This window comes from Rhineura floridana, chromosome 10 (genome assembly GCF_030035675.1).
Source record: "Rhineura floridana isolate rRhiFlo1 chromosome 10, rRhiFlo1.hap2, whole genome shotgun sequence".
Lineage (NCBI taxonomy): Eukaryota > Metazoa > Chordata > Lepidosauria > Squamata > Rhineuridae > Rhineura > Rhineura floridana.
The window spans coordinates 12104058-12118592 of NC_084489.1; the positions used below are offsets into that span (position 1 = coordinate 12104058).

The following is a 14535-nucleotide window of genomic DNA, read 5'->3' on the forward strand; positions in this document are numbered from 1 at the left end:
TGTATGCATTGATGTCACCTGGCTGGCCCACACAACGGCTAACACAAAAACAGTTTTAGACCAGCATGGCCAGCTGGCCACAGAATGCTGGCATGCGAACAGGCCAGCACACAAAACAGAGTCAGCGCACAAAACATTATCAACACTCTGTGAACACCGACATGAGTATGTGCTTTTCAGCGGCCTCTACAAAGTAGCTCTCATATTTAAACCTGTCTTTATGTATACTAGGATGCAGAAGCCTATTCTAGTTGGACTCCCAGATGCATATGATATGCCCAAGACCACTTAAAACTCAGGTTCATACTTCATGTGAAGCAGGCTGCAGATACACATGTTTAATCCTGGATCAACTCAAACACAGAGAAAACAGCAATAGGATCCAAATTAAAAAGCAAAGGGGGTGCTTGGGTGAGGAGTATAGAACCCTCCCACTCTTTGAGTGCTTTTGTCCCAGTCATTCTCGCTTCCAATAATGTGAAAAGAGACACTGAAAGACAAGAGTCCAGGGAGGAAATTGTGGACCGGAGGATCAGTATGCACCCCACATTTCTCTTGTGACCTTTAAATTGAATCCCTCCTTTTCCCTTTTTTGTAATGCAACTGGAGCAGATTCAGGTTCAAATGCACAGATCTGCTACTGCCACATTAAGTGTGAACCTCAGACTTATCAGAGATACTGGACTAGCTTAGTAACAGAATGTGGATGTGTTAGAGTTGAAGATATTGAAAGTAGGAGGGGAAAGACATTCCTACTTTTCTGTACTGTTCATGGTTCTCATTAACAGGCTATTGCCCCAGACGGGTGAGTTTCTGAACTAAATCTCACATATTTTAACCAAGTTTTAACTATACAAACAGCTTCAAATGATAGGCTGTGATGCAGCATTGGGGCATATGTAGTCAGTGAATATGCCCAATGGTGGCATGACTGCATGGATGTTATTACAGGTCTAGAGACAACGCTTAAAAGGTTTAACTATGGGCTTACAGATAAACAGGGAGCAGTTGTTCAATTATATTTTGTTTGTTTAAACCCGAGGTGGGGTACCTATTGCTCTCCAGATGTTGCTGGACTCCATCTGCCTCCAGCTCCAGGCAACATGGGTAATGACTCAGGAATGACGGGAGAGGGAGTGCAGCAACATCTAGAGGGCCAAAAGTCCCTTTACCCCTGGCTTAAACCACAGATCATCAGAAAGCAAAGCAAAACATTAACTACAAGCCAATACCATTTAGGTGCAAATTTAATATTAGGATGGATATGCAGAACTAAATCAGAACTAAAGCAATAAACAATGGACAAAATAGGAAATGGATAAATATCTGTAGGTACCGCACGAGAAGTCTCATTGGCACCCCATACCTGTTCTCTAGCAGTGTCATGCACACCACCTCTCGTACACCAGGATTGTTAGCTTTTTCAACAGAGCAGCATTGCAGATTCCAAGTGGCCAGCCTCAGCACAGGCTTCCCATCCCTCACCCCACCAAATATTTCCACAGTGGGCCGTGTGGAGATTATCTGAGTTGGCCCCCCAGGTGGCAAGTCCAAATCTTCACTCTGGAGGCTTAGCGAGGTGGGGCTCGGGTGAGGCTTGACAGTGAAATTGAGGCCACCGTTGGTATTCATAGAAGGGGGCCTCGACCGCTCTGCAAAGATCTGATGTCGGATTTTGTCCAAAAATGAAGAGTTAATACAGTCCATCTTGACCAAGTCCTCAATGTTCTTAAAGGGCCCATGCTCCTTGCGGTACTCTACAATGCTGTTAGCTATTTTCTCGGTGATTCCACGGATGCTCATGAGCTGAGCAGGGGTGGCCGTGTTAATATTGATCTTAGCAGCAGAAAGGTGGTCAAGGTTCTGGTCCTTCCTTAAAGAGCTGGGCGAGTGCTGCGCAGAGTTTCCTTTGCTGCTCACACATATCTCAAACTTCACCTGCTCCAGCTTGGCGGCTCCAACTCCGCTCACCAGGGCCAAATCCTCCACTTTCTTGAAGCCACCAATATACTCACGATATTCCACAATGTTTTGGGCAACCATCCTAGTGACTCCAGGGAGAGTCATGAGCTCCTCCTCCGTGGCCGTGTTGATATTTAGCCTCTCGTGGTTCACAAGGATGTTGCTAAAGTTGCAAGCCGCACTAAATTTACGATTGTGACACAGGTCCGAAGGGTCTCTGGGGATGGAACGGTGACAGCCAAGGTTACCCCCCATATTTGTCTGTCTGTTTTAGCAGCAGTGCAATAATCTACCCTCACTTGGGCGAGTTGTGTAGCTCTAACAGGATAGCTCCTATTCACAGTAAATAGGAGCTCGCCACCGTCCAGGGTTCTCTTCAAGTTGAAATAACAACTATACAGGCAACTTCAGAAGAAGAAAAGGTAAAGCGTTTCACTGAAAAAGCGGACAACAAAATCTTTCATCATGTGAGGGAAACACCTGGCTTAAAATCAAACTTGGCAGCGGCCGGGATATGAGCTGGCTTGTGAACGGCTCTTCAGCAGCCAAGCCGAGGGGAAAGTTAAAAATATTCTAAACACACAGATATGCATGCAGTACAGAAGGGCAGCCACAAAACCTGCTCGTCAAGAAGCCTCCCCTTTCTCTTTTTTTCTACGGGGAGAAAGCGTTTCTGGTCCCCCTAGTTTCCGCCAGGGTGGGAAAGTGCCCCACATTTGAGAGGGGACGAGACAGAAGGAACCTCCCGGAAAGGCTGCAGCGCGGCGGGGGCGTCAAAACGCAGCGCGGCGGTCTCCTGCAAAAAGCCGTTCTTACTGGAGCATCTCGCTGGGACTGCATCCGAGCCTCGGGTGGGTTGCGCGGTTCCTTTTCTAGTTGCCGTTCGTCCTCCTCCCACGTGGGATTCTTTCCTTCCTCTGCTAGTTGATTTCCCAACCGTGTTGCTTTTGCAAAGCCAGGAAGAAGAGGGGGGGAGGGATCGGAAGGGAAGCACCGAACAACAATCGCCGTCCTCCGGCTGGCTCCTACAGCTCAGCCCGCCCACCGTGGGGGGCTCTCGTTAGGTGCCGCTTCTGCCGGCCCGCTTCCCTGCACTGGGAATCTCAGCGCCTGCACTCGAAGCTGCCCTCTGCCTGCGGGAGAGAGTAGCGCCCCCTGCACCCAGCCTCCGGAGCTAGCAGCCTTCCGCTCCCTCCGCCGGCTTGCCCGAATTATTAGCAGGGATCGGGCGAGCGCAGCGGCGGTGGCAGTGACCTGCCGGTCGGCCCGCCCTCTCTGCACAGCGGAGGCGGGGCCTGAGCTGCCCGCGCCGCGGCTGCGAGAGCTGTAGCTGGAGGTGCTGGGGCGGATGCCTTGCGAGATGAAAGTCGCCGAACGCCCAGCTGCGAAAGGAAGAAGCCGAATCTCCCAGTGCCACCCACCGCTTTCTTCTTCTTCGCTACACACGTGACTGTTCCTCAGGAGCACCTTCTCTCTCTGACCATCTCAGCCATTCTACGCCCCGCGGGACTGTTGCACCTTAAAGAACCTGTCTTCTTTACACCACATTTTGTGTTTTTTAGGTAATATTATTTGAACTCCAAGTAACGTTAAACTGTTCGTTTGTTAAGTGGATTGATCTTCTCTACAAAGATAATAAGGAAAAGTATGCCACAGGACTTGTAAATGTTTTCTTTTTGTTGTGTTTTAAAATATGTGATCGACGTAACAGTTTTGCAACCTCAATAATATATAGGTGTCTTGGAAATTGTAATTCTCTAAAAGTACGAATAATTTTTAAAAATCCATCTGCAGCCATATACCCAAAGAGCTAATGTTTCATGGGCAACTGTCAAACTTGTAATATTTATTGGAAACTGGGTAAAAAAGGTTTTCTGGGAAATGACCTCTGGCCAACATAAGATGACCAACATAACATGTGAAAATTCACTGACAGATATCCACAAATAATTGCCTCCCAAGCATATGTCACTTTACTCTGCATTCACAAGTTGCAGCTCAACACCAAGTCCATGTGGGAAGTTGTAATGTCCATGAGAATTTATGCTTGGCTGTGACAGCACCCTAAAGATTTGTTTGTTTCCAACCCAACAGTTATCATCATTTGCACAGAAGACAAATGTCATGCAAGTCCCCCTTTTTAAGAAGATTTCATATTAATGATCATCAAATGAATTTTCACAACAAATTTTCTTTTCAATTTTTCTGTCTAAAGCTCAACAATAACTTTCAGAAAGTATGGATTAGGTAGGCTCTCCTTGACAACTGGATGAAATTTCTCCCCATCCCTATCCTGAGCAGAAGGGAATAGCATGGTTTCCAGTAGCAGCTTGGTTCTGCAGAAATAACTTTTTTCAGTGGCTGGAGCAGGTCTTTTTGCTGTTCAGATATTGCAATGGAAATAATTCGGCAGGAAACATTCATCAGAGTGCATTCCCTTCTCACTGTCACTTGAGGAAACTACACTCCACACACACTTTACACACACATGTACATATCCCCAGTGTTTATTTTGCATTAAGAAAACTGTCAGTCCCATACAACAAGCCTACACAATTTCTGACATATCAAGCAAACACCGCCCATCAACAATGCATTGTGGCTTGCCAGTAGGAAGGTGGAAGAAATTTGATTCAGTTTGCATTTAAAGCCAAGTTTATCAAATTTACAATTTCTGAAACAATCTAAGAAATGAAACAGAGCTATCCTTTGAAATCCATACTTATCTGAATTTTTGCAATGCCATTCTCCAAAAATGCACATATTAGGGGAAAGAGTGTGTAAAAATAAATAGAGAAAACAACATACAAATATGCAGTTCATTAGGAGAAATTGCTTGCAAAAATATGTACATTAGTCAAAACTGCATACAAAATGTTGTTTATTAGGAGAAATTCACACTGAAATGCTGAAGAAATTTCATAAGGTTTTTTTCAAAGCAAACTGCTGCAGAAATGTGGAGAACTGAATTTAAGATTGGAAAAATGAGAAACTGAGAGAACTGAAATTGACAGATCTTTCCATCCCTATTTGCCAGAAGCAAAAGAAACCTTTTGGTTTTACAGAAACAGGAGCATTGACCTGTCAACAACCTGGTTGGTCACAATACATGTCTGGTCAGTTAGGTTTAGCTTGGTGGGACATTGTAGAGCAAAAGCATTCCATAAGATAAGAATAAGTGTGTTAGCAGCCATGTTGGAAAACAAAATAACCTACTCCCTATCCCCAAATCGCCACCATACAGTATTGCTGGTACCCCTGGGATGCTTAGAACCTAGCTAAATTGTCAGTTAATTATCTTTTGGTGACTTATTAATTTTATTTATTTATTTATTTATTAGATTTTTATACCGCCCGACTAGCAATAGCTCTCTGGGCGGTGTACAACAGAAAATACAAAATACATCTCATAAAAAGTGCATAATAAATATTACAAAAACGTATAAAGTGCAAAAATCAGATTACATAATTTTTTAAAATTTAAATTAAAACGCCATAGAAAAGAGGCAGGTCTTAAGCTGGCGCCGAAAAGACAGCAGCGTCGGCGCCATACGCACCTCAGCGGGGAGACTATTCCAGAGTTCGGGGGCCACCACTGAGAAGGCCCTAGTTCTTGTCACCACCCTCCGAGCCTCTCTATGAGTCGGGACTCGGAGGAGGGCCTTCGCTGTAGAGCGCAATGTCTGGGCAGGTTCATATCGGGAGAGGCGTTCCGACAAGTAGTGTGGTCCCGCGCCGTATAGGGCTTTATAGGTTAAAACCAACACTTTGAATCTGGCCCGGAAGCATATTGGCAGCCAATGTAAGCGAGCCAGAACAGGTGTTATGTGTTCCGACCTCTTGGTCCTCGTTGTTAATCTGGCCGCCGCATTTTGGACAAGCTGTAACTTCTGAACTGTCTTCAAAGGCAGCCCAACGTAGAGCGCATTGCAGTAGTCTAATCGCGAGGTTACCAGAGCATGTACAACTGATGTAAGGTCCCCTCTGCTCAGCTAGGGACGTAGCTGGGCTACCAACTGAAGTTGGTAGAACGCGTTCCGAGCCACTGAGGCCACTTGAGCCTCAAGTGACAGGGAAGGATCTAAGAAAACTCCCAGACTACGAACCCCCTCCTTTAAGGGGAGTGTAACCCCATCCAGGACAGGGTATATATCCACCACCTGGTCAGAGAAACCATCCACGAGCAGCATCTCAGTCTTGTCTGGATTGAGCCTCAGTTTGTTAGCTCCCATCCAGTCCATTAATGCTACATTAGTTATAAATTGATGTAAATTGGGAATCAAGTGCTAATCAGTACAAGCATATCTTGAGGCTCCTCTCTGCTCCACTGAGTAACAGAATCAGCACGATGATCCTGTTTGTTTAGGAAGTGCCTAATGTTGCATTAGGCACCGTACAAGCTTAAAACCACAAAAACAAAGGAATCATTCACAGTGGCTTATTATCTAATGGCAACAGATGATAGGGATAGGGAATGGAAAGGAAGTGCTGTCATGAATACTGACTTCAAAGCAGGTGCACTAGAAGATAGGGTTCCCAGCAGGTCTTTCAGTCATGGTATGAGCCTGGCTTATTCCCAGCTTTGCAATTCCAGTGACAGACGTACCAGCAAATCAGATACTGGCTCAGTCATCAGTCTCCAGTGGTGCCATAAGGGCAGAAATCTAGAGCCCCACTCAGCAGAATGAACAGGAGGGCCATCCAATGTAGGGTTGGCTAACTACATTTTGAATTTACACACTACCATCTAAAGAGGGGCCCCCATAAGACCATTAAATCCAGAATATAAAATTATGTGATTTCACTGTATGGTTTCTTAGTGACATCATAGGCACCAGCCAAGTGCTGCTTTGTGGTGTGAATTGAATGAACCATTTTATTTTATTTTCAGAGCTGGACAGCCCTAAAAAAGAGAGAGATACACTGGAATTGAATACAACAAGGTGCTTCCAAATCAGCCCAAGTGCTCTGAAAATATGACATCTTCATTCTTAGATTCAGCTCTGAAGATAACTGAGTAGCTTTGGGCAACCCATTGTCTGCCTAACCTACTGCACCTGTTGTAATAATAAAACGGGATAACCTCACATGTGGTGCCCTGAGCTTCTTGGACAAAGAGTAGGGTGCAGAAGATATATAATCATTATTATCAACAGGTGCATCCAGATTAACATCTGATGTGGTGAAGTCATTCCAGGGTGATTTTTTTGAATGGGCGCCATCATCCATGTGAATACGGTGTCACACTGCAAAGAAATCATGAGCTTGCAGCTGACTCCCTCCGGCCCCTTTGCACCTTACAAAGAAATTCCAGGTGAGGTTTCCTGTTTGTTAAGAACTGCAGTAGGATCTGGTGTCCTTATCTTTCTTCTCTGGATGCTCAGAGATGAAGAGTATAATTTCATTACACATTTCCTTTTCAGGTCCTTTGCCAAACTACAACAAAATTACAAAAATTCTCTTGGCGTTCTTTCAGAAAATGTACAGAAGGAAAGAAAAAGTGAGTGGGAAAATGAGTTGTAACATTTAACATTTATTGTATAATGCTCTGCATTTTCAAAGCACAGAGTAGATACAAGCTAATTAATATCATTCTGAATGCTAAATGCTAGTTGCATTAAGTATTCTTTTCACCAGGGGATTGAACTTAAATACTGGGGGGCATTTTGTGCAGTTCCGGCATTTCTACAGCAGCCCTTGGAGGTCTATTGGTAGTTTGAAGCCACACAGTGAGCACCATGGTTTAGAAATTAACATGTTTTCCAGGAACTTGGCAAAACATAAATTAGGATAGCAAAGACAGCCCCTCGATCTCCATAAATAGCTATGGATCCCTATTCATTAGATTTATATCTTGATGTCTCTATGTAGGATCTGCACTTTATTGTGCTAGATGCCGCATATCTGGGACGTTAAGCACAACTGTAAAAATTGTAGGGCCTTTCTATTTGGCCCTTGGGACTCTTCTCAGGCCATACCCCCTCCACAGCCACACCCCTTACCAGCCGTGTTTGTATGCTCCTTGATTGTTTTTCCCTGGCTGGAATGTGTTCTTGAACTCTGATAATGGTTCTTGCTTCTCTGGATGGAGGGTAGAGGAAGTGTGCGTGTAGAAGCTAGACAACTGAACAAGGGTAACATTCACATTTGTGCTCGGCCCACTTTTGCCTCTGGTCCTGTCCACCACTGGGGAATGTGGCCCCCAAACGTTGCCCAGAAGGTTCTCTATTCCTGGTCTATTAGAACAACAGTAAGTCAGGATATATATTTAATGGCCCTAACTATCTGGCTGTTTTGTTAAGACACATAACTGAATTCCTAACTATTATTGGCTTAAATCTCACTTGTTTCACATTTGATAGTTATCTTCCACCATGAGAACTATACACGTGTCCCTATCAGTGGGATTTGGGGAATATCAAGCAATCAGATGTGATAGTAGCTGCACTGTTTTGGAAGCAGGATCTTCTCAGTCACTGTGCTCTAGTTGGGGAACTTCCTCGTCCTAAGGAAGCCTGACTTAAAAGAGATAAATGCTAGAGTTGTTGCTATAGTAGAGTCTGTAGCAGAGTAGATTTCTTGGAAGTGTATTTTGTGAGTCAGAGGTGGAGGGCTGCATTTCTATCCCCCCCTCCCAATAATGTGCTGCCACGGTTGCTGTTTCCTTCACATGGTTTTCTTGCCTCTGGGTTGGCAATGGGGTGGATATGGGGCGGACAGTACTCAGAGGGGCTGACCTTCAGATTCAGATTCTGATTCACTCATTGCTTGAGTGCAGATGGAGGCGAACTCCTAGTGGATGCAATTATACACTGGTAAGTGCCTATGGTAAGCTGTATTTAGGGGCAGTGAGGGCAGCCAAAAAATAATATTTTGCTGCCACTATCAAATCATCAATCTGCCGCCCAGCAGAGCTCTTCAGAATTGTCCGGGGGCTATTACACTCTGGCCCCAGGGACATGGTAGAACCATCTGAGGCCCACTGTAATGAATTTGCTAGGCACTTCCAGGATAAAATCTTTAGCATCCGCCAGGACTTAGACTCCAGTGTTATAGCAGGTGAATCAAGAGAGGTATCCAGAATACAGCCTTGTCCCAATTTCTTGGATGAGTTTCAGTTGGTGCAGCTTGAGGACGTTGACAAGGCGCTTGGACAGGTTCGTGCAACCACTTCTGTGTTGGATCCTTGCCCTTCTTGGCTAATAAAAGCTAGCAGGGATGGAACAGCCAGCTGGGCCAGGGAAGTGATTAATAATAATAATAATAATAATAAAATTTTATTTATTAGTCGCCCATCTGTCCGACTTAACGGACACTCTGGGCGACGTACACAATATAAAATACAATATCAACATATTCATAACAATCACAGTATTAATATCATATCATCTAAAAAAAATCCTACACTGATACAGTATAAAACCTAACCCACTCCAGAGATCCCATAGGCCTGCCTGAAAAGCCAGGTTTTTAAGGCGCGGCAAAAGGTCATCAGGGAGGGGGCATGCCAAAGGTCAAAGGGAAGCAAGTTCCAGAGGGTGGGGGCCACGATCGAAAAAGCCCTCTCCCTGGTCCGCACCAGCCTCTCTGCCAGAGGGGGTGGTCCCTGGCTGCCTGAAAGAGGCAGTAGTGAGACCACTCCTGAAGAGGCCCTCCCTGGACCCAGAAAATCTTAATAACTATAGGCCGGTAGCAAATGTTCCATTCCTGGGCAAGGTCCTGGAACGAGTGGTTGCAGGCCAGCTCCAGACACTCTTGGATGAGACCGATTATCTGGATCCATTTCAGTCGGGTTTCAGGCCTGGTTTTGGCATGGAAACAGCCTTGGTCGCCTTGTATGATGACCTTTGTTGGGAGAAAGACAGGGGGAGTGTGACTCTGTTGATTCTCCTTGATCTCTCAGCGGCTTTCGATACCATCGACCATGGTATCCTTCTGGGGAGACTGGCTGAGTTGGGAGTGGGAGGTACTGCATTGCGGTGGTTCCACTCCTACTTGGCAGGTCGCCTCCAGAAGGTGGTGCTTGGGGAACATTAGTCGGCACCCTTGACTCTCCAGTATGGGGTTCCGCAGGGGTCAGTTCTGTCCCCCATGCTGTTCAACATCTACATGAAACCGTTGGGTGCTGTCATCCGGAGCTTTGGAGTGCGTTGCCATCAGTATGCTGATGACACGCAGTTCTATTTCTCCTTTTCATCTTCTTCAGGTGAGGCTGTCAATGTGCTGAACCGGTGCCTGGCTGCGACAATGGACTGGATGAGGGCTAATAAACTGAGGCTCAATCCAGACAAGACTGAGATGCTGCTAGTGGGTGGTTCTTCTGACTGGATGGTGGATATCCAACCTGTCCTGGATGGGGTTGCACTCCCCCTGAAGGAGCAGGTTCATAGCTTGGGGGTTCTCCTAGAACCATCTTTGTCACTTGAGGCTCAGGTAGCTTCAGTGGCACGGAATGCCTTCTACCAACTTCGGTTGGTGGCCCAACTACATCCCTATCTGGACAGGGATAACCTGGCTTCAGTTGTCCATGCTCTGGTAACCTCCAAATTAGATTACTGCAATGCACTTTACATGGGGCTGCCTTTGAAAACGGTTCGGAAACTACAGCTTGTGCAAAATGCAGCGGCCAGATTGGTAACAGGGACCAGACGGTCTGAACATATAAAACCGATTGCGGCCCGCTTGCACTCGCTGCCTTTATGTTTCCAAGCTCGATTCAAGGTGCTGGTTTTGACCTATAAAGCCTTACACAGCTTGAGACCACAATACCTGATGGAACGCCTCTCTCGATACGAACCCACCCGTACACTACGTTCAAGATCAAAGGCCCTCCTCCGGGTGCCTACTCTGTGGGAAGCTCGGAGGGTGGCAACAAGGGAGAGGGCCTTCTCAGTGGTGGCCCCCAAATTATGGAATGATCTTATTGACGAGGTGCGCCTGGTGCCAACACTTTTAATTTTTTCGGCGCCAGGTCAAGACTTTCCTCTTCTCCCAGGCATTTTAGCATGTGTTTTAAATTGTTTTTAAAATATGTGTTTTAAATTGTATATTTGTTTTAATGTTTTTGATTGCTGTAAACCGCCCAGAGAGCTTCGGCTATGGGGCGGTATACAAGTGTAATCAATCAATCAATCAATCAATCAATCAAGAAAGAAAGAAAGAAAGAAAGAAAGAAAGAAAGAAAGAAAGAAAGAAAGAAAGAAAGAAAGCACGATCTTGGAAAAAATTACACTATCTTGAAGCAGTCACTAATTCCTGTGCAGACCAGGAATATGCGTGGTGACACAAACGCATCTCCTACAACCACTAATGCAAGGGGATTGGGAAAGTTCTTTTAGCGGCTTCATTATTCATTGGTAGGCAAAGCTCCTCAAATGTCACAACTAAAATAATAGCTGACTTTCTGCTGAAAAGACAGCTCAAAGGAGATGAAAAGACAGCTAAGGCACAGCAAAATTCAGTAAAAATGCTCATTTTCTGTTGATCTGGCTTATCAGCTGACCAAGTAGTTCTCAGAAACTGATGCACTTCTTAAACCTTTTTCCAGTCCTTAGCAGTATTATATAAGACAGAAGAAGTTTAAAGGAGCCATTAAGTATTCCACAATGATAAGAAGTGTCCACAAGCTACATTCAATTAATTCCACAATCCACACTAGAGTACTGTAATATTATCTCCAGCTATATTGTGAAAATAACAACAAAAGTAGCTTTAGAGATAAACCCAGCTATCAAAAACAACAAAACAACAAAGAGTCTTGTGGTGCCTTAAAGACTAACCAACTGATGATGGCACAAGCTTCCGCGGAGTAGAGTTCATTTTGTCAGATGCCTCAACCATCCAATCAGAGTCCCATTTATTAGTTGTAATACTCAGCAAGTGCTGTGGAGTTTACAAAGATTTGATTGTTCTTAAGCCAGTAATCTCATCACAACTATCTTCTTTAAGGTGGCACCATCCCCAGAGCAACGGCTTTAGGAGGCCTATGTACAGTGTATCATTTTAAAGCAGTGTCACTATTTATTTATTTATTTATTTCATTTCTAAACCGCCCATAGCTAATAGCTCTCTGGGTGGTGTACAAAACAAGATTAAAATACAATATTAGAATAAAATCAGTAACAAAGAGCAACAAAATTAAACTAAAACATTAAACATAAAAACATTGGACATTAAAATGCCTGGGAGTATAGCCAGGTCTTAACCTGGCGCCTAAAAGAAAGAACCGTAGGCGCCAGGCGTATCTCCTCTGGTAAGCTGTTCCACAGTTCGGGGGCCACCACAGAAAAGGCCCTAGATCTAGTAACAATCCTCCGGGCATCCTGGTGAGTTGGTACCCGGAGGAGGGCCTTAGATACTATCCTACTGCTGCTGCATTGGGGACAAGGGCACAATATAAAAATTTCCTAAATTTGCCTCTCTCCTCATCTCTCCCCCAGATTTTCTACAACAGCCAAGATCTTCAGGGCTCCTCATGATTATAGCGGCATTGCTGTAGCTGCTTGTTAATTCAAAGGATTAAGAATGCTGAGTCAGCACTTTGGATACTTGTGCTGGTGGGAGATTCGCATGAGCTATAGAATTTTGAATTTGAATTTGAATTTATTCTTGCGGTCATAGACCAGTATACAATATCAAACATCATATAAAACTGGTTAAAAATCGTACATTTGCTAACTATAATCATGGCTGTATAGGCAGTTGGGCTAACAATGTTCTGCGATGGATGATTGCCATAGCACAGAATCTTGCAACACTACACGTGATTTGAGTAAATTGATCCGATAGAAGATAGGTGGTGTAAAAGGAAAGGTCCCGGCCAGGAATCAAGTTGATTATTGGAGTTATATGCAGGAGACGGAGATCATGATAAAAAGGGCAGATTAAGAGTACATGGGTTACTGTTTCAATTTGTCCCATCCCACAGGGGCATAATCGCTTCGTACGGGGAACTCCCCGATATCTGCCCTCTAAAAGAGCAGATGGGAGCACGTCGAACTTCGCCAATGTAAATGCTTTTCTGTACCGCATGAGCTATAGAAAGAACACAGCTGACTTTCTATGGCAGGAATGGAGAGATTTTTTCAGCCCGAGGGCCACATTACCTCATGGGCAACCTTCTGGGGCCATATACCAGTGGGAGGTGGGGCCAGATGTAAAAATGGGCAGAACCAGAGAAACGACTCCTATTTTTGTATAGTAGGTTACATTTTAGCCATGCAAAAAACAGATGCTTCTACATCCCACTCTCACACACATTTCTCAGTCTTCTAACGAGAAAAGCAAATGGCATTATTATAGTTCAAGGACAAATTCCAGCCAGGTTAAAGCGCTTGAGTAAAGTGTAGAGCAGGGCTATTGAGAGGCATGGCCTAGGTAGAGTCCTGAGGGCCAGACAGAGAGGCCTGGAGGGCTACATTCAGCCTCTGAGCCTGAGGTTCCCCACCCCTGATCTAGGAGTGGGAAAAGGGGAAAGCCCTCCCCATGGGAACCCATCCCATGCTCCTCATTTTGTGATACAGCAACCAACCTGCAAGCTGAGGAAAGTGCTATCACATAAATGCGGTGCCTACATGAATCCCATTGCTTGAGCTGCTTGCAAGAGACACCGCATTGCATCTCTTATGACCTCAGTAAGTCTGTTTCGTACCTAATTTTGAGCAGCTGACAAAGAAATGTGGGAAACTCATTTCCAGACATAAATGCTCTCCGAACAGTTGTAATAGTTCTCAGGAGATGCCAGTGTTTCAACCGAGGGTGGTTCCATGGTATTTTAAATTTATCTTTCTGGTGAAAGAGTGTGTTTGTAATAACAAGATTATGCTCTGCACATTTAGTCAGAATTCCATTCAGGTTGCTACTGCCAACTCCTTCTTTCCCAATGGTTTCTGGCCATAAATCGAAATCATGCCCAACTCTTGCACTGAAATAGCCCAGAAGGATAATTTTATCCTCCTTAGGTATCTCTGATAAGATGGTGTCCAGCTGGGTATAAACTTTTTCCTTGATGTCTTCATCGGCATCTAATGTTGGCGCATAAGCACTTATAATAGTTCCCTGCTGATTTGGGGCAAGTTTTAACCAGAGAGTTGAGAGCCGTTCATTAATGCCAACAGGAACTTCTGACAAAAACTTCACCAGATTATTTTTAATTGCAAAGCCAACTCCATCATTTTTGTTCAGGCAGTCCTTTCCAGAAGAAGGTATAACCTTGTTTTTCTTCCTTCACTTGTCCTTCTCCTGTTCTTCAAGTTTCTTGGAGTGCTGCTATGTCAATATTAAAACGTCTCACCTCCCTCGCAATGATGCCAGTCCTGCGTTCAGGATGTTCACTATCTGCATTGTCCAGCAATGTCCGTATATTCCATGTTCCAAAATTCAATTGTCTTTTGTGACTGCTAAGTGGGGACCTCACTGGACCTGGTAATCCCGTCAGGGAGAGATGAAGCAGATTATGTTTAGGGCACCTTTTCTAGACCCCTCCCCATACAGGGTGAGCAGAGTGGATCCTGAATAGGACTACTCAGTCGTCGATATAGCTGCTGAACTACTCAACTGCCTCGGTCCTTGAGC

General features: G+C 44.8%; 1 protein-coding gene and 1 long non-coding RNA gene across 3 annotated transcripts in view; one reads left to right on the forward strand and one right to left on the reverse strand.

The window, feature by feature from the left end:
• Positions 1–3323, reverse strand: part of EEPD1 (endonuclease/exonuclease/phosphatase family domain containing 1) — a 60403-nt gene extending 57080 nt beyond the window's left edge. The window contains exon 1 of the mRNA XM_061587606.1: positions 1367–3323. Within this exon, the coding sequence (XP_061443590.1) occupies positions 1367–2217 (851 nt within the window). The 5' untranslated portion in view covers positions 2218–3323. The remainder of the gene's footprint in view (positions 1–1366) is intronic.
• LOC133365549 (uncharacterized) lies at positions 2256–14329 on the forward strand. Of its 2 annotated transcripts, none has more exons than XR_009758239.1 (4): positions 2256–3524; positions 7119–7276; positions 7386–7462; positions 14215–14329. It is a non-coding gene; the product is annotated as an uncharacterized LOC133365549 (long non-coding RNA). The 2 variants fall into 2 exon arrangements; XR_009758238.1 differs by lacking the exon at positions 14215–14329 and adding an exon at positions 12402–12530.
• The last annotated feature ends 206 nt before the right edge of the window (positions 14330–14535 follow it).